Genomic DNA, 23,540 nt, shown 5'->3' on the forward strand with positions numbered 1-23,540 from the left:
AGCCTCTGCTCTGCAGCCTGACCGTACGGACGAAAGGTGGAGGGGTGGGGGGGAGGGGGAAGAGACCCAGCCACCCTAAAAGAAAACCCAGCTTCGAGCCGTCACCCTCCGCCACGGAAGAAGAGAAGAGGGATTGGGACTAAGAGAAAAAAAGAAGAAGAAGAAAAAAAAAGGATTTCAGTTTGTCCAGCTCTTCTGCGGCAACAGGAGCAGACAGCGAATCCGGTGGATTTTTTTTCTTCCCTTCTTCGGCGTTTCTTTTCCAGCACAAGGACTTCCACTCAGGAAAAAAACGCAAAGAACTAAAAAGCAAAACAAAGCCTCTGAGACAGAACACGACAAAAAGCAAGAGTAATAATGAACAATCCTGTTAATCCGCTGTCCCGAGGGCTGGGGATGTGCCCCGGCTCGGGAAGTTGTAGGCTGTAGAAGTTCTGCCTCTCCCTCATGTACTGTGCTGTTTAGAGCTTGTTACCCCCAACCCTTTTTTTTTTTTTTTTTTTTTGGTGCTTTATTGCTGTTATTGTTATTATCTTAATTTTTCTTCTTCGTGATGTGCTGTTAGAAACCACTCCGGGACTACTCCAGCAGTAGGAAGACCGAGGAGTGGAGTGGATGAATTTACCGATGAGAGATCCAGTAATCCCTGGGACAAGCATGGCTTATCATCCCTTTTTACCGCACCGGGCACCGGACTTTGCCATGAGCGCTGTGCTGGGGCATCAGCCTCCCTTCTTCCCGGCTCTGGCTTTGCCTCCCAACGGGGCAGCCGCCCTGTCCCTTCCCGGGGCTCTGGCTAAACCCATCATGGATCAGTTAGTGGGGGCTGCAGAGACTGGCATTCCCTTTTCTTCCCTGGGTCACCAGGCAGCAGCCCATCTGAGGCCTTTAAAAACTCTGGAGCCAGAAGAAGAGGTAGAAGACGATCCGAAAGTGCATCTGGAAGCTAAAGAGCTTTGGGAGCAATTCCATAAAAGAGGCACAGAGATGGTGATTACCAAATCGGGAAGGTAGGTCTGGGTCGGGGGTTCGTGCCTTTTCCCCCCCTCTGTCCCCCACCCCTCAGTCTCTGCACCCCAGCAGGGCAAGGCTCTCTCTCCTCCGTAAATCTCCTTTCACCTGCAGTTCTGGGAAGCTTTAGGCAGCTGAAGATCCGAGCCCGTCTGGGGCACCAGGCTGCCGGGAAAAGCCCAAGCGCGACCCGGCCCTGCTCAGCATGAGCGTGTGCAGGGGGTGAGAGGGTCCCTTCATGGTTCAGTAGCTTAATGCTTGCTGGAGAAGACTGGGAGCAGGAAGAAAATAATTTGGGGTTGGCAAAGGGGATGGCCTGGTTTTCAGCCTCGCTACACACAGTTTTTCTTCCTTAAGAAAGGGGAATGAAGGAAAAATCCTCTGAGAGGCGTCTGGCTGCTGCTGGGGCAGGAGGGCAGATAGGCTCGGTGTGTCAGGCTGTGCCTCTCTCTGTGCTGGGATCTCGGCTGGGTTTGTGCTGGCTGGTTATGTCTGGAAATGTACAGAAAAGCTGACAAAACTCCCCAGCCGTCCTGCAGCCGCTGCAGGAGTGGCAGAGAAGGGTTTGCAGCTCCGCGCTGCCTGTCCCTGTATTTATGTAACCTTCACGTGGGAATGAATGAACACACACGGCGCGTCCACGCTCGGCATTTCTGCTTTTTATAGGTTTACCCGTCTGAAATCTCTCTCTATATTCGCTACTCATTGACATCTGGACTCTTTTACAACTCTACCTATTGCTGTGATGATACGTAGGGTGAAAACCTCCTTTGCACCCGGGTGTTTTTCTAAGGGGCTCTTTGAGAAACCTCCCAAACTCCCCTCATGTGATTTGCCAGGAGAATTACTCGAGGAAGCCACTCCTGAAAAGTCTTCTTAGATGGCCTTCAGCTGCCTTACTGGAGCTTCGCCTATTTGCAAGGCACCAGTTGCAGGCTACAGGCTCAGGGGAAAAAAAATAAATAGAAGCCCTTAAAAGCAGCAAGGAGAAAAAAAAAAAAAATCTCCTCGCCCGTTTTACTGCTTTCCCGAAGTTTTTTCTGTTAATTGTGGTCAAAAGTTTTTGCGTGAAAGCCTCGGCCAGTATTAAGAGCTCTTACATGTTGCAAAGTCATGTGTTTCCTTTTAAGTTGAGATTTGCTGAATGCCAACCACTCGATATAATAAACAGCAAATTTGTGGTATCCTGTTGCAGTTTGGAGCCGGAGCTGGGAGCGGAGGGGAGCGGGGATTGCAGAGAACCCTGGGCACAGGGGGGGATCCCCGGCTGGCCGGAGCACGGGGAGAGCCCCGGCAGCCACGCTGCCCTCGCTGGGGGTTTTTATTCTCGTCTGCGAAGTGTAAAACTCCGCACTTTATCGGGAGCCTGGGTTGTAATAGTTCAGACGATTTATTTTATCGGGGTGCGATCAGCTCCCATTTCTTTGTTTAGCAGGCAAAAAGGAAACTAATGAGAGATCAGAGAGCTCCAAATGGGCCTTTGCTGTTTAGGAATGGCAGAGAGAGGTAGGCGCCTGCTGATTTCTAGGGAATGTGTACCTTTCCCATCCAGGGACCATTTTCTCCTGCAACTTTTAAGCATTTGAGAAACCTTTTCGCTGGGGGCGGGAGGGGGGGGGGCGGAGGAGAGGAAACCTCTTTTTGCTGGACACAGACTTACTCTGCTGCTTTTGAGAGCTGAAGAAGTCGCTTGGTAGACACGCTACCAAAATCCAGAAGCTTATTTAAACGCTGTAATTAATTTCATTTTATTTTTCTCTTGTCTTTTCTTCCCCCCACTTCCTCCCTCCCCCCTCTGCCCATAGGAGAATGTTTCCTCCATTTAAAGTGAGATGCACTGGACTGGATAAAAAGGCCAAGTACATTTTATTGATGGATATTGTGGCGGCTGATGATTGTAGGTACAAATTCCATAATTCCCGGTGGATGGTAGCCGGCAAGGCTGACCCTGAAATGCCAAAGAGAATGTACATCCACCCGGACAGCCCGGCCACCGGCGAACAATGGATGTCCAAAGTCGTCACCTTTCACAAGCTGAAGCTCACTAACAACATCTCTGACAAGCACGGATTTGTGAGTGCCTTTTACACCTTCCTTTGCCCCCCTTTTCCCCTCCCTCGCCCCTGGCCGGAGCAGAGGCTCCCGGGGGGTGTGCCCGGAGCTCGGCGGCTGCTCGGCCGGGCAGGTCCCGCTGGCAGCTCCGGCGGGCGGCCGAAATGAGGGGAAAACGGGGCAGAAAGACCTTCCCACGCACCCGGGGACGGGCATCTGGCCGGGTTATAACACTCCTTGATTTTTCCTCCTGCTGGGGTCAGGATTAAAGCCTGGAGTTTGCTCTGTAACCTCCCCGTGCCATACAGCGTTAACTTTAGGGATACATTTCCAGCGCAGCGCAACTCGATATTTCTCAGAGCTGCGGTGACTTTATATATCTATATATATTTTTAATAAAGTCGATCGCACTTTCTAAGCGTAGGAAAACGATATGCATATGTGTATAAAGGGCTTAAAGGCCTAAGTACGCAAACGTTTAAATCTATATTAATCTGGATAATGTAAAGCAAGCCGGAGTGAAAATAAACAGGGACCAAAAGCAGAGGTCAAGTTGCCCATTCATGTCTATCCACTCCTTTACATTTACCGGGTGTGCAGAGATAAAAACTTACCCTGAGAGTGAAATCAAACAAACCTGCTGATAAGTGCTCTGTCGATCCTGGCCATTTCTTTCTATTCCTGGGAAAGCCTCCGCCTCGGAGCCGGGGCTCGCTGGTGGTGGCCGCGGCCAAGGGATCTCTAATGTGCCGAAGATTGCATTTGCTGCTGTGATTTGATTAGACGATACATTTTTGCCGTTCGCAGAAGGCCTTAAGTGAATTGGGGCACGCAATTAGACCGAGCCGAGGCTCTCGTGGTGGTGTTGCAACTGTAGCTGTTGCTCCTGCTTTACTTGATTTTATTTTATTTTTTTACACTTTGAAATCAAAAGACATTGCTGCCGGAGCCCAAACAGGTTCTCCCCCTCTCCGAGCAGAGCTCTGAGGGGATTCCCCCCTCTCTCCTCTCCTTGAGAGGTCCAGCGAGAGCCTAACCCGGGCGAGCTGGAGCTGTCAGTACTTTTAGTTGGATGCTGCGAGGCGTGTGCGTGTGTTTGGAGTGTGCTTGGCGGGGAGGAGGAGTGAGGGGAGGAAGGAGAGGGAAGGCAAATTAGCAAGAGAAAGTGCCGATGGCTGGGGAAATGCTGCTCCTGCTGACCGTCTTCTTTCCCCCCCTCCTGCCCTCTCTGCTGCCGGCCGCTGCCCCCCCCCAGACCATTTTAAACTCCATGCACAAGTACCAGCCCCGGTTCCACATCGTCCGAGCCAACGATATCCTCAAGCTTCCTTACAGCACGTTCAGGACCTACGTTTTCCCGGAGACTGAATTCATCGCAGTGACCGCATACCAGAATGATAAGGTAAGGAGATTAAGAGAGGATTTGTTTTACGTGTTTTGGCTTTTAAGAGAACTTTTACTCTGCATTGTTCCCTTAAAACTCACGAAGCCCATCCTGCTCTTCTCTCTCTTTCTCTCCCCCTTCATCTTTTCCCCCAAAACCTCCTTGATCCAACTTCGGGGAAGGCGCTGGGGGAGGGGGTCGAGCACTCTCCTAATACCGACCTCGGGGAAGGCAATTAAAAGGAGGGAGGACTTGGGGTGAGGGGGAGATTGTTTAGGGGTTTTCTACCATTTTTTTTCCTCCCCAGTATGAGGAAAGGGATGGGGTGGGGTTTGCTGCTCTTAGTGTGGATTTAATCTAAGATGCATCAGGGAAAAAAAAAATTAATAAAAAAGACTCGGCTCCGTGTGTCGAAAGACAGAGCGGGGAGAGCAGCGGGGCTGAGATTTTGTAATTCTTCCTGGCCTTTATGCTGTTTTAGCTCCTTTAACAGCAATTGGCAATAAGGCTGGAGCGCACGTCTGGTTCCTATTATTATTATATTATGATATTTTTTTTTGCATCCTGCAGTGTTTTACTATTTTTTGTGGTGCAGAAATATGCTCTGGTCAGAGAGGGGTATCTCGCTTGAATTTAGCTGGAAGGGCTGAAAAAGCCCGTGTGAGAAAGTTTTGCAGCGCTGCAAATGCTGCCTTTCCATTGCTGCTGGTTTATTGTCGCTTGCGATGAAGGTGGTATATTCGGGAGAGTGGCAAACGGCGAATTTACGATTATTAAGTCAAGTGGAAGGAAGGGAAGGAGCCAAAAAAGGGGCTTTGATTTTTTTTGTTGTCTGTGAATTACAACTTTGCGCTCGCCTTGAGCGCAGAGGTTCTGGATGCGCAGCGCCGCTCGCCGCAGCTCCCCTGTGCCCCTCTCTGCCCCTCTCATCCTTCACCGTAAAAAAATCGGGGGTGAAAAGGGGGGGTCTGTACCCTTCTGCCCTCGGTCTCCAAAAAACCGCTTCCCCCTCGGGGCTCGGGTTTTTTTCCTCTCTCTCTGCACCCAGGCACTTGCAAGGAAACTGAAAGAAAATGGGTGTACAGAGAGTAGACTTTGCTTTGGGACTTATCAGCAGGGCTGGCCGGCCCGCTCTATCAGCTGGGGGCGGCAGGGTTGAAGGACAGAAATGAGCATATTTGTGTGATTGCCATGAAATCGGCTGGGAAGCGGCGTGCGGAAGCGGCGGGGAGCCCTCGCTGGGCGCGGGGGGAGCAGAAGGCACGGCCGGGAGCACCTGGATTAAAAGTCCCGCTGGTTTTAGCAGTGGGGTTTTCCTGCTCCCTCCTGCTCCCTCCTGCTCCCTCCTGCTCCCTCCTGCTCCCTCCTGCTCCCTCCTGCTCCCTCCTGCTCCCTCCTGCTCCCGTGTGTGCGGCGGGGAGCCTGACTCGGGAGCCAGGGCCGCTCCTGCCCGCACTCGGGGTTTCCTTCTCGGGGTCATCCTCTGCTCCTAAATTGGGGATCGCTGTGCTTGCAGCCCGGCCCGAGACCGGGAATGGAGCGGTGGGGAGGCGGCGTTCCCGTTGCCACCGCTCGCATCCTGTTCACATTCCGGCCGGGCTGTGAATTCGGCTCCGTGCACCGTAGGCACGGGCACCCGGCATTGCGGGATGCCCCGCACCCCCCATCCCTCCCAACAGCCATTCCTGAACCCCGAGGAAACCCAAACCAAAAAACTTCCACACACAACCCCCCAAAAAATATGAGCTGGCTCCTGGCAACCCTGGCGCCCCAACACACATGGAGCATAAAGCGATTATATAAAGTATTTTATTATAGCGAGGGGGTGGGTATGATTCCTTTGCGGTTTAATTATGGTATTTAAAGAGTTTTAAGCACAGGCATAACTTGCATGGATCTCATTGCATGGCTCAATTAATTCCGATGTGGTGGCAGCAACACGGGGCTCTTTCATTGCCACCACGGTCTAGGTCACCGGCCAGCCCGGTGGGGGATTGGGGTGAGCTGCCTCCAAACAGCTTGGAAAACACATGGATTCACCCAAAATCCAGGGACCTTTGCCCCCTGCCCTGTCCTACTCCTGCCAGCACTAGGGGAACTGGGAAGAGTGGGGTTTGCTGTTGTTTTATAACACAAAAATCTCCTTATTCTGCCCCAACCCCTTGGCTATTTTTTTTTCTCTCTATCCTATAGATCACGCAATTAAAAATTGACAACAACCCCTTTGCCAAAGGTTTTCGGGACACCGGGAATGGAAGGAGGGAAAAGAGGTGAGTCTGGCTCGATTCTTTACAGGCGCCTCGTTTGGTTTGCATGTGTTAAGCTCAGAACACGAGCAGAGGTCAAAATCACCTTGCCTTGCCTCCAAACCACACTTCCCCCCGCCAAAATCCATAAGGATCTTGGCGTTAATAGCGTCAAACGGATTGCATGGGAATTCTTTCCTGCTTTCCTACGTTTAGTTTTCACGTCACATGGGATGACTGGCCAAAGGGAGTGCAGTACATTGAGCAAATATTGCTAGAGAAAAGCTTTCCCTTACAAATTTGAGAGGGAATATTACAGTGTAGTTTGGATGTGGGACTGGAGAAGAGGGACAAGTGAGGGCTGAGCACTGCTTGAATCTCCTCTGGCATTTTTCTGGGGATTGCCTGGAAAAGAGTAAAATGGAGGAGAAACACAGAAATGAACTGTTTGGACAGAGGTATCTCATGAATATGGAAGTAATTAATGATAGAAGATTCTTTATTTTTTCCAAAAGCAGCAGGACAGTGTTTGTGCCCCAGGTAGGCAGACAGAACTGTTTATAATGGGACTTGAGACTTTTATTTTTAATATAAGGAGAAAATACAGGGAGAAAAAAGGGACAATTTTTTCCTTTAATGGGGGATATGTCTGTTTTGTTGTGTTACAGGAGACAAGATATTTTAGCCATTTGCACAGGGGGTTAGATAATGAATAAATAGATCTGTTTCTCTTTTTTCAAACAAACAACAAAATAAAAAGGTGGGGAAAACGTGGTGTAAACCAAGAAGCCTCTCTCCATGCCCAGCACACACACAAACATGCACACGCCAGCTCCTCTTGTCCATCAGTGTGAAAATAAAGCCAGCGCTGGAGCCACAGGACGGAAATGATTTCTAATTTCTCTAAATATAAATAGATTTTTTACTCCGGGTTAATTGTTGGTGAAAAGATTACATAAAGTGCCTAACAAAATAACCACTTCCTAGCAATCTTAGCAACCATTACGATGGCTCATATCTCTGGAACATCCTTGCCTTTTAAAAGCTAATCTCCAGGGAATGCTTCCCTCTCCCCTCCGCCCCTTGTCTTTAATATCAGCCCTCGCTGAGGAGCTGCTCACGCTTCCAAGAAATCTCCTCTCATTAGCAGCCAAGCCCTGCCTGCCAGAAACGCGCTCTCCTCCTCGAGGGGACCGTGGCTCTGAATTCCCCCGTGCTCCTGGTGCCCCGATGGGAGCTGCAGGAGGGGCTGGGGAGCAGGGGGGGTCCCGGGGGGCTCTGGGGACCCTCTCCCAGCGGGTTCTGTGCCCGCAGGAAGCAGCTGACCCTGCAGTCCATGCGGGTGTACGATGAGAGGCAGAAGAAGGAGAATCCCACCTCGGACGAGTCGTCCAATGAGCAGACGGCCTTCAAGTGCTTTGCCCAGTCCTCCTGTCCTGCCGTGCCCGCCGTGGGCACCTCCAGCCTCAAAGGTGAGAGCTGTGGCCCCTGGTCTCCTCTGGGAGAGCCTGCGTGCCCGCTCTGTGGTGGCAAATCCTGGCCTGCACCACTGCCCTCTGGCTCTGGCCTGTTTTACTTCCTCCCTTCTTTCCTTACCTCTTCCCTTCTTTTCTCATGTTTTGTCTCTTTGCTCTCTTCTCTCTATTCTTTCTCTCTTTAGTTTTTCTGCCCTCTCTTTCCTTCTTTCCCTCGCTCTTCTTCTTGTTTCCTTTCTTTTTTTCTTTCCCTCTCCTCCCTTCTCCCCCTTCACTCTCCTCTCTCTGCCTTCCTCACTCTTCCTCTCCCTCTCCCTCTCCCCCCCAGCCTCCCTCTCCCCTTGCTGCACATTCATCCCTCCCCTCTTTGGTTCAGAAAGGAGCCAGCTCCGAGTCAAGGGAGCAAAGACAGACCACGGGGCAAAAGTTCAAAACTGGAGTCACTCCATTAATATCCCTCACTGAATCTGTTACTAGAGGAAGGATCTTTCCCCTGGATACAGTCGCGAACTTTGTTATAGAAAAGTCACCCTGGGTTTCTCCGTGCAGGGTTGGGAGCTGTCTGCAGCTCTCTCGTATGTATTAATCCATCCTGCGCCGGGGGGGCAGGGGGAGGAGGAAACAACCTCCTTTTTGTAGTTGCTTTACTCGTTTTTTTTCAAGGCCTGCCGAGCTGAGGGGAGGGGAGCCGGGAGGGGACCCGAAAAGCAAAGCAGAGCTTCGCACCTGGGGCGCTGAAATTAGGAGATGAAGCGCAGAGGAATCCAGGGAAGCCGTGTGCATGTGTTTGGGGAGAAGGGGGGCCTAGGGCGTGATGAAGACGGCTGCGGGATGTCTCTGTGAGCCTTTGCAAAGTTTGCCCGTTGAAAGGGATGAAAACTTTGGAAAACTTTGTAGGAGACTCATCCCCAAGGCCCTCCAGCCCTGTCCCGAGGTTGCTGCTGTCCCGTTCCTCCTCTACCCCCGCTGCATCCGGGGAGGGAAGGGGGGGTCCCTGGGGGCTCCGGCAGCCCCGGGGAGCTCCGGGGAGCAGAGCTGCTGGCCCCGGGCCCGCCCGGCTGGGGGGTCGCTCCTCTGGGCCGCTGCTCTGTTTCGCAGCCAAATTCGCTGCGTTGTGAAAAACTCGGGCTGGCTTGGACGGGGCGGGCGGTGGGAGCCGGGGGCTGTATTTATTTATATAATAATAAAGAAAGGGAAGGATTTCCACACAAACCTCTGGCCGGCCAGGAAGCGTCTCTGCCCCCTCTCCCAGCCCGGTGGGGATTTCGGGATGTGCAGTGCCGGATCCCAGCCCCGGGCCCCCTTTGTCTTGCAGATCTCTGCCCCAGCGAGGGAGACAGCGATGCAGACAGCAAAGACGATCCCTTGCTAGAAGGAAACGAGTCGGGCAAAATCAGCACGACCACCGCCGCCACCCCAGCGCCGGCCAGCTCCGCTGCCACCGCGGGGGACGACCCCCGGGACAAGGGCGGCAGCCCCTCCAAAAGCCACTTCTTCCCCGGGGACTCGGCAGGGAGTCGGAGCCGAGAGAGGACTGAGAAAGCCCCTCCGGACTCCCGGCACAGCCCGGCTACCATCTCTTCCAGCACCCGGGGGGGAAGCCTGAGCGGCGAGGAACTGAAAAGCCCCCTCAGGGATGGCCCCAAAGTAGATGAGAACCGACTGCTGGGGAAAGAGCCCTTCACCCCCCTGACGGTCCAAACCGACAGCACGGCCCACCTGAGCCAGGGACACTTGCAGAACCTCGGCTTTCCCCCTGCCCTGGCCGGCCAGCAGTTCTTCAACCCGCTGGGGAACGGGCACCCGCTGCTGCTGCACCCCGGGCAGTTCGCCATGGGGGGAGCCTTCTCGGGCATGGCCGCGGGCATGGGGCCCCTCCTCGCCACCGTCTCGGGGGCGTCCGCCGGGGTCTCGGGACTGGACAACACGGTCATGGCCACGGCGGCGGCCCAGGGACTCTCGGGAGCATCGGCGGCTGCTTTGCCTTTCCATCTGCAGCAGCACGTCCTGGCTTCACAGGTACCGCGTTCCCCCCGCGCCGCCCCTCCGGGCCGGGGGGCTCCGAGCCTGGGGCCGGGGGGGGGGCAGCGGGCACCTCCTTTAAATTCCCCGCGTCCGTGTCCCCCCCAGAGCCCCTCTCGGGGCCGGTCACAGGGCCTGGCAGCAGGTCGGAGGAGGGAAAGCTGTGGGCGGGGAGGGTGGCCCAGCGTGATCTCCCTGAGCTCTCCCACCCTCCCCGCTGTCCTCCAGAGCCCCGGGACGCGTCCCGGCCCGCGGAGCGGAGCCGCTGTCGGGGGGGATGTGCCGGGGCTGCCCTGCGGAGCGGGAGGGGGGGCTGGACCTGCGGGTAAAGGGCGCAAGAGAATCTCCCGGTGCGGGGGGAGAGTGGGGGAGAGAGACCCCACGGCCATTTGGCCCCCGGTGGGAGCGGGGCCGTGCAGGGCAGAGCCCGGGCAGGGTGTGCCCCATCGCCCCCGTGTTTCTGGCCGGGGCAGCGGGAGCACAGCTCTCACCCCCGGCAGCTGCGTGCGCGGGGCAGCACCTGGTGCCGTGCGGGCCGGTAACCCTTTCCTCTCTCTCCTCCCCTCCCGCAGGGCCTGGCCATGTCTCCCTTCGGCAGCCTTTTCCCCTACCCCTACACCTACATGGCAGCGGCGGCCGCCGCCTCCAGCGCCGCTTCCAGCTCGGTGCACCGGCACCCGTTCCTGAGCGCCGTGCGGCCGCGGCTCCGCTACAGCCCCTACCCGCTGCCCGTGCCGCTGTCGGACGGCAGCAGCCTCCTCACCACCGCCCTGCCCGGCCTGGCCGCCGGCTCCGGAGAGGCCAAGGCGGGCGGGCTGAGCGCCAGCCCCGGCTCCGTGCCCCTGGACTCCGCCTCGGACCTCACCAGCCGCTCCTCCACGCTCTCGTCCGGCTCCGTGTCCCTGTCCCCCAAGCTGGGCGCGGACAAGGAGGCGGCCACCAGCGAACTGCAGAACATCCAGCGCCTGGTCAGCGGGCTCGACCCCAAGCAGGACAGATCCCGCAGCGGCTCCCCGTAACCCCCCGGCCTCCGGGAGCTCATTTCAAATCCGTCTCGCAGTGCACTTTGTTTGAAAGAAACCACATCCTCCACCCCGCGAGTGTTTGTTTTTTACCCCCTTCTTTATTTTGGTTTTTTTTTTTCCTTCCGACTTCTATTTTTTTTTTGTTTTTGTTTTTTAACATATAAAATCCCGCGGCGTTTAGCAACAAAAAGGTATCTGGTGGAGCAGGGAAAAAAGGGTCGGGGATGGGGGAGTGCTGGGTCGGAGGCTCCTCACAGGGATCGAGGCACCGGTGGGGTTTGTGGCATCCTCCTTTAATTTTCTTTTTTACCAGTGTAAAAAAAAAAAATAAAACCCAAAACCAAAACACACCGAAAAAAAAAAGAGAAAAAAAAGAGAAAAAAAAAAACTAAAAGAAAAAAATAAAACAAAAAAAAATCAAACAAACTTATGAATAAAAATAAAGTAAGAGAAGTGATTTTTTTTCTCTCCGAAAAAAAAGTGTGTAACTAACTCACGTATTGGTTCTTCAACAGTTGTTTCCTGGGCGGGTTGTTGACCACAACCCCCTTAGTCGATATTAAGGGAAGCTGTGTGTTTAAAATATTATTGTGATGTCTGAGAGCCAGTTGGTGGCTTTTTTTTTTTTGCATGTTCCAGAGTAGTCTGCTTTTTTTTTTTTTTTTTCAGGGGGGGTGGTGATATTTTTTATTTCAGTGGGGTTTTGTTGTTTATTTTTAATGCTCGTTTCAAATCCCAGGGAAAAAAATTATTATTAATAATAATAAAAACAAAAATAAGACCTTTGTCCCTCTACCTTAAACATCCTCCCTTGTAGCAACAAAAATAAGACGTGTAGTTGGAAAGAAAAAAAAAAGTGAATTTATTTTATCTAAAAACCTCTGTAGCTTGACTGTAGATTTATCACAGCTTTCCCTCTTTAATTGTATATGCAATAACAAGGTTTAACATACTGAGAAGAAGAAAAGAGTGGACACTATTATTAAAACAAAGTATTTATGTAATTATTTGATAACTCTTGTAAATACGTGGAATATGAATACTCGAAATTAAACTTTAATTTATTGACATTGTACATATCTCTGTAAATACGACTGCAGCGGTGTTCTTTTTTTTCCTTCTGTTTTTATTTTTAGTCGTTTTCATTTCAAGTTGGTAATTCCTTTAAACATAGATCCCGACCCAGAGGAGAAATTCCCCCATTTGTGAGGGCTCCGTTTCTAAATCAGAGCTCAGCCCAGGAAAACCTCGTCCTTCGGTCAAGGAGCCGAATGCAAAAGGCAAAGCAGAAAGAAACCAAATTATTCAAAGACCTTAAAAAATCAAAGAGAGAAAAAGACAAAGCAGTGTGCCATGGTGGCTTTTAATCCTTGATTTCTTCGGTGTTCAAAATGTCAACAACCACAAAATTATATATGTTTATACACGACAACAGGCTTCTCCAGTGGCTTGAGAGAAAAAAAAAAATGGTGAAGATTCTAGGATTTTCTGTACTTTATTATTTTTGCCCGTTTCCTCAGTGCATCAGAAAACAACCCCGCAATGGAGTTTCACTACTGTGCTTATTGTTGTCTTTGTTTGAGTGAGTGCATATTTTCTTGGGTTGAAAGTCAGGTGCTCAGAGCTGGTTCAAAGAAAAAAAAAATGAAGGTATATTTTGTGTTATATAAATGTTGAGAAGTTCTTGCTATTTTTTTTTTTCTGTAATTCCCCCCCCCCCCCCCTTTTAAAAGTCACTGAAGTTTCAATAAATTTTTATTGAAATGTCTTGGGCGTACTGTGAAATGCCTTCACCCCAACCCTCCCCGAAGTGCCTGGGAGGATGGAGGGGTTGAAAGATATATATCCCTCTTCTGCCTTTCTCCTCCACCCCCTTTCCCGTTCCCAATATTAAGATATTTCTCCTGCAAGGAGCTAGTACGAACCAGTCGAGATTGTGTCATTGGAATTGTTGGGGGGGAAGGACGAGTTTTAAGCAAGCTGTTTAATGTACCTTTTCCGTCTTTATCCCTCTCGCTTTTAAAGTCGATCCAGAGGCTACTAAAGTCACCCCTTTTAATGGAACAATATTAAGTGGCGTTTGAAAAGTTAATGAGAAAGGCTCAGCTATGCTTTTATCTGTCATAAATTAATAACGCAAAAGTGAAGAATTAGAGAATAGATTGGTTAAATTTTAATGCAGAGCCCTCCTTCAAAGTTTCCAGGTAAAGTGCTCAGGAGTTGATGCTGCTGCTGGGCTCGTTTTCCTCTCCCGTCCGGGCAGAGGATTTGGCTTTCCCAGTTAGTTATCACCTGGAAATACATGGGTTTTTTAATATCTATTTCCCCCCCCCCCTTTTATTGGAATCGCCCCTTTTTGCCCTTAGGCTCGTGATATATCGAGATTAAGCTGGAAAACGGCTGGAACGGGGACAGACATCCAGGCTGGACCAGTGGCCTGGGAGGTCACTGAGAGGAGAGCTGAGGAGAGCTGGCAGCCCCTGCTGTACCTCTGCCAGTCTATGAGCACATCCTTTAGCAGAACATATATATTTCTTGTTAATGAGATTTTTTTTCCCCCATCCCTTCAACAGTTAGTGGCCCGTATATTGAAAAGCGATTCATCGTCCGCCAGTAATAAATATTATAAGGATGTACTTCCAGCCTGTATCCTGTTTTATGCTCTGCCTGCCCCTCGGCCCGCGGCCCCCGGTTCCTGCGCCGGCGAGATAAAGGGAGATCCAGGGGGTAAAAGTGGCCGTGAAGTTGTGTTTTTTTTTTGGTCGTTGGTGGTTTTTGTTTTTGTTTTTTTTTTTTTTCCGATTTTTTAATTTAAAAATTCCCCCACGAACATGAAACTGTTCCCCTTCGTGGGGAAACGGGACCCTTCCCATTTCAGCTTGGGGATGGGAGTTTTGTTTAAATCCACAATGTCTGAGCGGCAGAAAGGTTTGGGCTGAGTTTGAGCAGGAGTTTTTGTCTCCCTCTTCTTCCCCCACCTTCGGATGGCCCAAGGTGACGGCTGCTGGAAATGTCACTTGAGCCGATGCTCCCCTGAGCTGGCCTGGCCGAGGAGGGGCTTTCAGGGATAGAGGTGGCGGCGGGTCGGGCCAAAGAAATAATAAAAAAAAAAAAGAAAAAAAAATCCACGCGAAGAAGGAGGCAGCGGCTGTGCAGGCAACCCGGCCCGAAGGCTGCAGCCCCACCAGCCGCTTTCCACACGGATCCTCCACACGGGTGGGAGCTGGAGCCGCTCCGGGACGGGGACTCCGGTGCCGAGGGGAGCAGGACAGCGGGACAGAGCCCTGGGACGGCCATCCCCGCCCGGGGAGCAGCTTTCCCCTCTGCGCTGAGCTCCGGCCTCAGCGGCAGCGCCGAGGCTCCGGTCCATGACAGACCCCGGCCCCTCGTCCCCGTCCCTTTGGCTTCAGCAATCACGCGGGGACCTCAATTTTTTCCCTCTCTCAGCTGCTGGTCCCCCAAACGGCTCTTAGAGGGGGAGAGCCGCTCTGATCTGTGTATGAGTGGGGAAAATGTCCTGGTTGGCGAGGAATTCACTGCTGATGGTCAGGAGGAAGGCAAGAGACACCCACCCCAGGCCCCCCTTGCCCATCTCGCTGTCCTGCCAGCCAGGAGCCGCCCTGCAAGCCAGGCAGGCACCGGCAGCCCCGGGGCGCCGCAACCCCCGAGCTCACCATTTATTCTTTGTAAGGCTGAGGGTGCAGCCTGATTGCTTCAAACCCTCACTTTTCCACGGGCCTAATGCTGACCTCCCCCTCGCCATGCCCTTGCAAGAAATCCGTGTACCGCAGGTGTAACTCTGACTTGCAAATGGCTTTATCTCCTGTGTATCTTATTTGTATATAGTAACGTTAATGAGTAACTCTTGTGGCGCTTGTGGAAGGAGGTAAACAGCGAGCAATCTCTGTGGATTATCCTGTCTATTACTCACCTGGCGCCTGTCTTGATATCCTCAATGGTTTTATGGCTGATGCAGGCGACCCGGCGCTGGGTGGGGGTGGCCGGCGGCGGGGGGGCTCCGGCGGGGCGGCGGCGCCACCTCTCGGGCAGCCCGAGCAGCGCCCCGAGACCCCCGAAAGGAGCCACGGCCCGTGGGAGGGGGCACAGAACGCCCCGAACTCGGGGGAACTCGGGGCGTGCTGGGGGAGGGGGGAGCCAGCATCCCACACCCCCCACCCCGACCCCCGGGCGGGCAGAGCGGCAGCTCCCGCAGGCTCTGCTGGGAGCCGGGCTGAGTTTAACCCACGGGAGTTTTAGCCCCGAGTCCAAAGTCTCTGGGAAAGCGGGGCTGCGGCCGCTCCGCGGGGATGGAAGGAGCGGGATGGAAGGAGCGGGGATGGAAGGAGCGGGGATGGAAGGAGCACCTTAGCGCTCCCCCGAGCGGCAGCGGCAGCGCCCGGGGGGCAGCGCGACACCGACACCCCGGCGGGCCCGGCACCCGCTGTCGCCGGCGCGCTCGGCCCACGCTCCGCTATTAGTTAATTATTGATTGATTACAAGTGAAAATTTATGACCCTCTCTACCCCCCGCCCCCCCCGCAGCCTCCCGGTCCCTCGCACGCACACACGCTCCTGCCCTCTGCAAACACTCCGGGGGAGGCGGGAGGCGTGTTGTTGTTTTTGGCCTTGACAGCTTCCAGGAATATGAAATATTTAAGCCCTTCGGTCGATCTCCCGTACCCTGGACGTCCCTTTTTTTATTTTTTAGGTCTTTTTTCTGTCTTTTTTAATTTTTTTTTTCCTTCCCCCCTTTCATGTCCCGGCTCGGAGGCTCCCGCGGCGGCCGAGCCCCCTCCCCGCAAACAGCCGGCGTGCGGGCTCGGAGCACGCCAGGCCTCGCAGATCAAAGGGACCTCTCCGGCCCCTGCACAAGGGAAGAAAAAAAAAATAAAAAAGACCAAAAAAAAAAGAGTTTGATTTCTTTAACGATTGTTCGTAAAAATCTTGGAAGCAGGGACCATCCCGCCTCCTCCCTCGCTTCGGGCTACAGGATTGCACCGGGAAACGATTTTGGGAAGGCAGAAAGAGAGTTTGGGAGAAGAGAAGAGAAAAGAAAAGAGGGAAAAATTAAAAATATAAAGGAATTGCTTGAAATTTAGCGGCCGTGCAGGAGCGCCCACGCCGTCTCGGGTGGGAGCCCCAGCCACAGCCCCCGGTGGGCAGCGGGGCCGGGGCCGCTTTGGGACGAGCGCTTCCCAAAATGGGGAGGACTCCGAGCCCCTGAGCGTGCCCGTGGCTCTGCGGGGACACTCCCGGGGGGGACACTGGCCAGGGGGACACTCGCCAGCTCCTGCCGGCACGGCCGGGGCGAGGGGCGCTGCCAGAGGGTGACCGGAAGGCGGCTCTGGCCGGGGCTGAGACACGGACGGACGGACGGACGGAGGGATGGCTGACGGACGGAGCGGTTGTTTGCCGTCTCGGGAGGGTAAATGGGCCGATGAGGAGATTGCCTCGAGGCGCTGGCGCTTGGCAGCGTGCGGGGACCGCCCCGCTGCCCCCCCGGTCCCTGTCACCGGGCCGGGAGCGACAGCCGGCCGGGCGGATCCGCGCTGGAGGCGCCGGGACGGCGGGGCTGGAATCATCTGATGGGGGAAACGGGGCGGGAGAAACCTCCCTCCTTCGGCACCTCCAGCCGCGCCTCGCTGAGAAACCCACGGGGGCACGGTGGTAACGCCGAGCCCTCACCCTGTCCCCCACGTCCAGAGAGTCCCGGGGGAGCGGAGAGACCCCGGCAGGACATCCCAGCCTGGGGCTCGGGGCTTCGCTCCGCGCTATCGCCCTGAGCCGCCCAACCATCTCCCTTTGCACCTGAAGGTTTTTGGTTGCGGGTGGGGAGAAAAAACCCAGCGGTTCCCAGGGAGGCAGCCCCGGCGGGTGATGCCTTGGGGTTTTTCTTGTTGGCATTTTTGTTTTGGTGTTTAGATTTTTTTTTTTTCCAGCCAACCCCAAACTTCCCACGTGTTTCTACCCAAATCCCGCATTATTAGGGAACAATTAAGGCGTGTAAAAACACGGCGGGGCGAAGCCCTTAAGCTGGAAGTGGCCGTCCAAGGCGCTGTTTGAGCTCCTGGCCCCATCCTCTCACCCCGAAGCGGGGGCTGCTGCGGGCAGCGTGAGCCCCGAGGCCGGGCCGGGGCTCCGGAGCTCCTGCGGGGCTCCGGGGCTGCGCTTTCCTCGTCTGCCTCTCTCCCTCGTGGAAGCTCAACCCGCAGCCGCCTCTCAGACACCACCTTTGGGCTTTCCCTTTTCTAATCCATCTTTTTTTTTTTTTTCTTTCTTTCTTTGGTTTCTTGCTTTTTATGATCTGATTATTCTAGACTAAATGCTTAATAATTATTATACTTCTAAACGCTCTCAGCCGAAACAGAGTTCGACCTTTAGCTCAGGTAACCGCGGCCATAATTCCTGCTGAATTTCACCTTGGTCTCACCAAACGAAGCTTTCCCTCACTCTCCCACATAACAACCTTCCCAGAGAAGGCATTGAAATAAAAACCAAACCAGCCCCGAGCGGGCTGGGCTGTGCGGAGCCGACCCGACCCCACGGACACCCCGACCCCCTCCCCTCCCGTGGCAGCTCCCTTCTGCCTCCAGCTTTTCGGAGGTCCTTTCAAGCTTTATTTCCTTTCAAGCCGCCCAAGCGCCACTCACAAAATGAAGCTATCAAGGAAATAAGCCCGAGACAAAAAGCCAATGGTGCTTTTCCCCCCGGACCTGCTCCTCCCAGTGAAGGTACGAGCGGAGCGGCTCCGGGCAGGGGGAGCCGGCCGAGCCTGGGGCCGCGGGGTCCGGCTGGGAGCATCCCTGGGGCGGCACCGCCGGGTCGCTAAAACAAGGAGGTGTTCTTGGGGCGGGAGGAGGCGGCAGGGAGGCAGCTGGAGGGGTTTCTCCAAGTTTTCCCGGAGTCCCGTTTTAGGTCCCTCTGCAGGAAAGGTGTCCCCGGTACCGCGCTCCCTCGGGGATGTCACCGCGATCTTCGGCAGGATTCTGTCCCTTCTGTCCCGACACTGCTCCTGGTTTATTTTCCACAGGTTTCTTGGAAATGCATTTTTCCAGCGTTCCCTCGCTGTCCATTCCTGGCCTTCCCCGCGGATTTTCGAGGGGCGCTTTTTTATTCCTCCGTTCTCCCGAGTCCTTTTTCAGCCGGTTTTCATTTCTCTCGTCTCCGATCTAAAAAACAAGTAGAAAAAAAAACCCCTCAAACCTAAATACAATTATAAACCAGGTCAGGAGGCTCCCCCGCTTCCCTTGCTGGAGCGGGTGGGGGTAGGGGCTACCCCTAGGAAAAGTGAAAAGCTCGTTTTAATGGGCGGTCATTGCTAAATCTCACCTTAGGGCCAAAACGACTCTCGACCCATTGCCCTCCTTACGATGTATTTATTTGTCTCAGTGGCACCAGCCGTCAGTCATTAGCGGGGGGGGTGAAGCCGAGAGCCGCCCCACGGTGGTGGCGGTGGTCCTGTGGCTTTTTTTGGTTTGTTTTAAATACGATTTTTCAACAGGAACCCTTCCAGAAGAGGAGGAATAACCTGTCCCGGGCGGGCTCCTTGGTGAAACACGGGGGGAACACGGGTGCGAGCGCAGCGAGCGGCGACCCCTCCGAAAATGGTTTTGGTCCGAGCGAGCGGGGTTTGGTTCGCACCCCGAGGGGTTCGCTCCCAGGAAAAGCGGCGCTTGGGCCAGCAGGGACATTATTTAATGGATGGCGACGTTTTCCGATAGTAACAATAACGGAGGGGCAAACCAGCCCAGAAACCCGAGTCCAGCAGCAGCCGGGCGAGCATCGCCGACCCCGGGACCGGGAGTGCAGGCGGGCAGCAGCTCCGGACACCGCCCGGCCGTGCTCGCCTGCTCGCAGGTCTGTGGGTACGGCCGCTCCAGGAGCTCCAGAGCCGCTCTGCAGCTGGATGACACTTTATGCACAGTTTTCTCTGCGCGTGATATTCAGAAAGCAGTTTTAGATACATTTCATATATTTATATAGCTCAAATACTTGTGTGTGTGATTATATAAAGTTGATTTAAAGAAATGTGGCTGTGAGCGCGGCTTTTTTTTCACTCCACACCAGACGTGCGCGGTGTGGGACGCCGGGCACGGTGCGCCCTGTGCCCGCATCCCCTCCGGCCCCGGCTTTCCCAGCCTGAGTCCCGCCTGGCCGAGCTCAGCCCGGATGGGGCTCGGAGGCTCGGACCGCTGGGTTTGGGATTCGTTCAGCGATACTTCTGCTGTCGCGTGTTTTGGGCAAATTCATCTCTGCCAACAGCAGTTCGCTGAGCAGCCCCAGGCTCCCCCGTCAACCCCGGGACAGATTTGGGGTCCCTGACCAAGGAGAGGGAAACGGGTGTGAGTGTCCCCGGTACCGGTGTCCGCACCCCTTCCACAGGCGGCTCTGCTATGTTCCCTCTGCCAAATGTCTAACCAGGGGTAGGGACGAGAGAGAAACAATCAATTTCATCCTCCCTTTTCCCCCAGCTCGCCATCCCGCGGCTCCAAACCTCGGCTGTCAGGAGGCGGCACCGACGGGGCGGCAGCGCTTGGCCTGGCTGGCTCCGGGCAGGGAGGGAGGAACAGAGGGATGGAGAAAGGGATGGATGGATTGGGGACGGGGTCGCGATGGGGAGGGAGAAGCTCCATCCTCGTGCCACAGCTCATTTCGTCCTGAATTCGGGAAATCACGAAATTAGGGAATCATGAAACCGCGGCAGCGGGCAGGACCTGGGTGCGCGGGGCCAGCAGCAGCAGGAGGAGGACGGGGGGGCCCCCTGGGGCTGGGGGTGTCCCTGCGGCCGCTCAGGGGCTGCTCCCGAGGCCGGGGCCGTTCCCAGGAGCGGGGCCGGTCTCTGCCGGGGCCCGGAGCCGCCTCAGCCGCTCCTGGGCTGCCACCTGGCGGGAGCAGCACGGCACGGCACGGCTCGGCTCCAGGGACACGGGCACGGCTCAGGGCACAGGCACGGCTGGGCTCCAGGGGCACGGCTCGGCTCCAGGGGCACGGGCACGGCTCGGCTCCAGGGGCACAGGCACGGCTCAGGGCACAGGCACGGCTCGGCTCCAGGGGCACGGGCACGGCTGGGCTCCAGGGGCACGGGCACGGCTGGGCTCCAGGGGCACAAAAACGGCTCGGCTCCAGGGGCACAAAAACGGCTCGGCTCCAGGGGCACGGGCACGGCTCGGGGCACCGGGCACGGCTCGGCTCCAGGGGCACGGGCACGGCTCGGCTCCAGGGGCACGGCTCGGCTCCAGGGGCACGGGTTCATTAGCAGGGGAAGGAATTGAACCATCCCCAGCACGGGTTCATCAGCATGGGAAGGAGCTGAACCATCATTTTCGGGGTATGGGCCCGATAGATTGTTTAGCTGACCCTACTGGAAAGCAATATAAGGGAAGTATGGAGGGTTTTGATTCCTCTAGTGTAGGTTCGATTCCTGCTTTTCTAAGTACTAGGAAATGAGAGGGCTGGTATAGCTCCGTGTTCACTTTATCATAGTGACTCTTAGTGCTCCAGGGGCACAGCCTGGCAGCTCGGGCACGGCTCAGTTCCAGCAGCCCTTGGGGAGCCTTTCCCAGGGCTGGCAGGGGCAGCAGCGGGGTCAGAATGTCCTGGGGACCCCCAAGAGCCCGGCCATGAGCAATGAAGGGGATGTAAGCAGCAGTAACCAAAAGGAAAAGATCTGAATGGAAAGTGTTCCTTCTTCAGAGGCAGAGGAAGAAGAGGCATGGCTGGAAATGCTGTGAGCCCCCTCGCTCTGCTCACCTGAGAGCAGGAGGGCAGGGCTGCCCCCAGCACGGCCAGGATGGCTCCTGGAGGCTTCCACACACTCCAGAGGAGAACCTTTGTGTTGGGCATTCAGACAGAAGCAGCTTTGGGCCTGGCACTCTTGCAGGAAACCTCCCAGGGTTTCCCAGGTGTGTGTGAGTGTAGCTGCACTCTGGGAGCAGTGCAGGGGTCTCACAGATGGAACTGTCGCCCTCCTGGCTGTGCCATGGGCTCGTTTGGGTGGCAGAGCCCTCCTTGCTTTGTCTCCTTGAGTTTCTGATGCCCTCCCTCACATGTCCACATCTACTGAACTGTTCTGCTCCCGTGGTTTTGTCTTTGCTCTCTGCCTGCTCACTCACAGACAGGTCTCAGTGCAAGCAGGCACAAAACCAATGTGTTTATGTTTTGTTTCATAGTTTTATTCATATTCCTCCAGCTTGTCTTACACTTTTACTCTCTCTTACACACAACTATCCTTCATAAGCACTTTGCCTTATTGTATCCTTGTTTTAGCTCAGATTTCCGCCTCCTACCTCATTCTGCACCAGAAACTGCCATTTCACACAAAACACTTCACTCTGGGCCAGAGATTAACCAGCTTTGGTGACACAGGGGGGCACAAAAATGTGAGAACAAGGATGTTAAAGGCAAGGAAGACATGCATCAAACTTCAGGGTAAACAGTGGGGATGATATTGATTGCCTTTTAATGTGCAGTGGGTGCACAATGGGGAAGAAAACCTTCACAGAGCAAAAATATAAGACACTTGCCCTGCCTGAGAATCTTGGAGCAGCCAGTGAAACTTTGGGATTAACTCAGATGGGACCTTATCCCAGGGCTCCTGTGGGGAAGTGCTTTTCCAGGTCTAACAGAGCTTCCAAATAAAGTGCTGTCCTACTTTCTGGCTGTGTCTGAAGAGTGATGAGAAATGCCCATTGTCTGTGCCCAGGCTGGTGCGTGCTCTCATTAAGGCTCTGAATTGTGTGTGTGCATCTCGGCGTCAGGGCCCTTTGGGAGGCAGGGACAGGCAGGGGTTTGTGGGAGGGAATTCCCAGGTTCCAGCAGGCTGGGACATTTCTGAAGGAGCTTTAAACTCTTGGAGGCTCAGTGCTTCCAGGAGTGGTGGGACAGGAAGATGGTGGTGGGTAGGATGGTGGTCCTGCATCTCAAATGCTTAATGGAGCTGTGTAGCCACATTTCTCCTCACAGAGAAAAGCAAGGCAATTTTCCCAAGGATATTTCTGGGATTCATATTCCCTGAACCTCAGAGAATGATCAGAACAATTCTCATCTCATTTGCTGTGCCTGTGTTTGTGCCAAAGTAGAATGCAATGTGGGGACTGTTTACCCAAAATGATGGTGTTTTGTTTCCTTGGCCTATCAGTGCCAAGTGTGTGTGTGTGTGTGTGAGAGAGGATTGTTGGGTGACAGTCATGAGATTCTGGGCAATTGTGTGCAGAGTTGAGTGCTTGGCAGATTCAGTTTAGAAGTAATGTAATATAGATGTAATGTAGTACAATGAAGTAATTAATTAGCCTTCTGATAAGATGGAGTCCTCCTCATCATTCCTCTCCCTCGTTGGGGGCAAAAATATCCACTGTAGAGCTGTGTGAGCAGAGCTGCGGGGGAATCCTCCCCTGCAGGGGCAGAGCCTTCCCTGGGAGCAGCAGGATCCATTGGAGGTGTATCCAAGTAACCCCATTTTGCTTCTTGGGTGTCAGGTTCTGATCTGAACTGACAGGGGTGAGGAGACCTGGAAAATGGCCTTCCCTGCCTTCCCTTAATGAGTTACCTCGAGTCCAAATCACTCTGTATTCAGTGAGGGTGGTGTAACAAGGAGAAGTGTCAGGAAACATGAAGGCACAGCTGTTCTTTCCACCTTGGGTAGCTGTGATTGGTTTGAATAATGGATATTCTGTTCAGCTCCTTCCAGGGCAACTCGGAGTCTCCAGCTCCTCACTAAGAGGAGACACGCTGATTTATCATTTATTTATTGGATTATAACCCTGTTTTACGGGTAATCAATCGCTGCTTTTTCGGCTTCCTCTTAAATCACATCACCCCAGCGCAATCGGGGGCTGAGGCCACTCCAAGAGCACAGAGGTTTCCACTGGAAAAAGTGTTTCCATCAGATTTGGAGATGTTGATGTGGGCAGTTGATGGGGGAATAGCAGGCAGGGGCTGATCTGGCCATGTCCCTGGGGCTGGGTGAGCACCCTGGGGTCACACTGGTGGAGGGCACTGTTTTCTCAGCTGCTCTGCAGTTTGGAGACCCTGGTGCTTGCACTGAGATGAGTTGGGACAGAAACAAGGCCCCTTTTGGTGCTAAATCCTATTTACCACAGAAAAAGGGAGGGGAGGGCACAGTCTGTAAACTCAGGTGAAAATTGTCATGTGTTCTTTGCACATCACTTGTACATCCCACCAGATGCCTCCCCACCATTGAGTGGGACCCAGCACATCTCTGGTGAGAGCTTCACACGAATTTTAGTGCCAGGAGCCCTCAGAGCAGTGTGGGCCCCTCTGTGAGGGCACTCCATGCCTGCCTGGAGTGGTGCTTGCCCTCCTCCTGT

At 54.2% G+C, this 23,540-nt stretch overlaps 1 protein-coding gene across 1 annotated transcript; it reads left to right on the top strand.

The window, feature by feature from the left end:
- The first annotated feature begins 545 nt into the window (after nucleotides 1-545).
- Nucleotides 546-12,304, top strand: TBX3 (T-box transcription factor 3). The gene is made up of 7 exons (XM_036392875.2): nucleotides 546-1,010; nucleotides 2,817-3,084; nucleotides 4,319-4,465; nucleotides 6,641-6,717; nucleotides 8,008-8,165; nucleotides 9,484-10,187; nucleotides 10,763-12,304. The coding sequence occupies exons 1-7, from the start codon at nucleotides 616-618 to the stop codon at nucleotides 11,207-11,209; spliced, it is 2,196 nt and encodes a 731-aa protein (XP_036248768.1). The 5' UTR covers nucleotides 546-615; the 3' UTR covers nucleotides 11,210-12,304.
- Nucleotides 12,305-23,540: the final 11,236 nt, after the last annotated feature.

The sequence above is a fragment of the Molothrus ater genome, chromosome 18 (genome assembly GCF_012460135.2).
Source record: "Molothrus ater isolate BHLD 08-10-18 breed brown headed cowbird chromosome 18, BPBGC_Mater_1.1, whole genome shotgun sequence".
Taxonomy (NCBI): domain Eukaryota; kingdom Metazoa; phylum Chordata; class Aves; order Passeriformes; family Icteridae; genus Molothrus; species Molothrus ater.

Excerpts from the sequence above, each read along its gene's own strand:
- TBX3 (XM_036392875.2), top strand. The coding sequence starts at position 616 with ATGAATTTACCGATGAGAGATCCAGTAATCCCTGGGACAAGCATGGCT. Across the intron at positions 6,718-8,007 it reads AATGGAAGGAGGGAAAAGAG|GAAGCAGCTGACCCTGCAGT; the intron begins GTGAGTCTGGCT and ends CTGTGCCCGCAG. Across the intron at positions 10,188-10,762 it reads AGCACGTCCTGGCTTCACAG|GGCCTGGCCATGTCTCCCTT; the intron begins GTACCGCGTTCC and ends CCCCTCCCGCAG.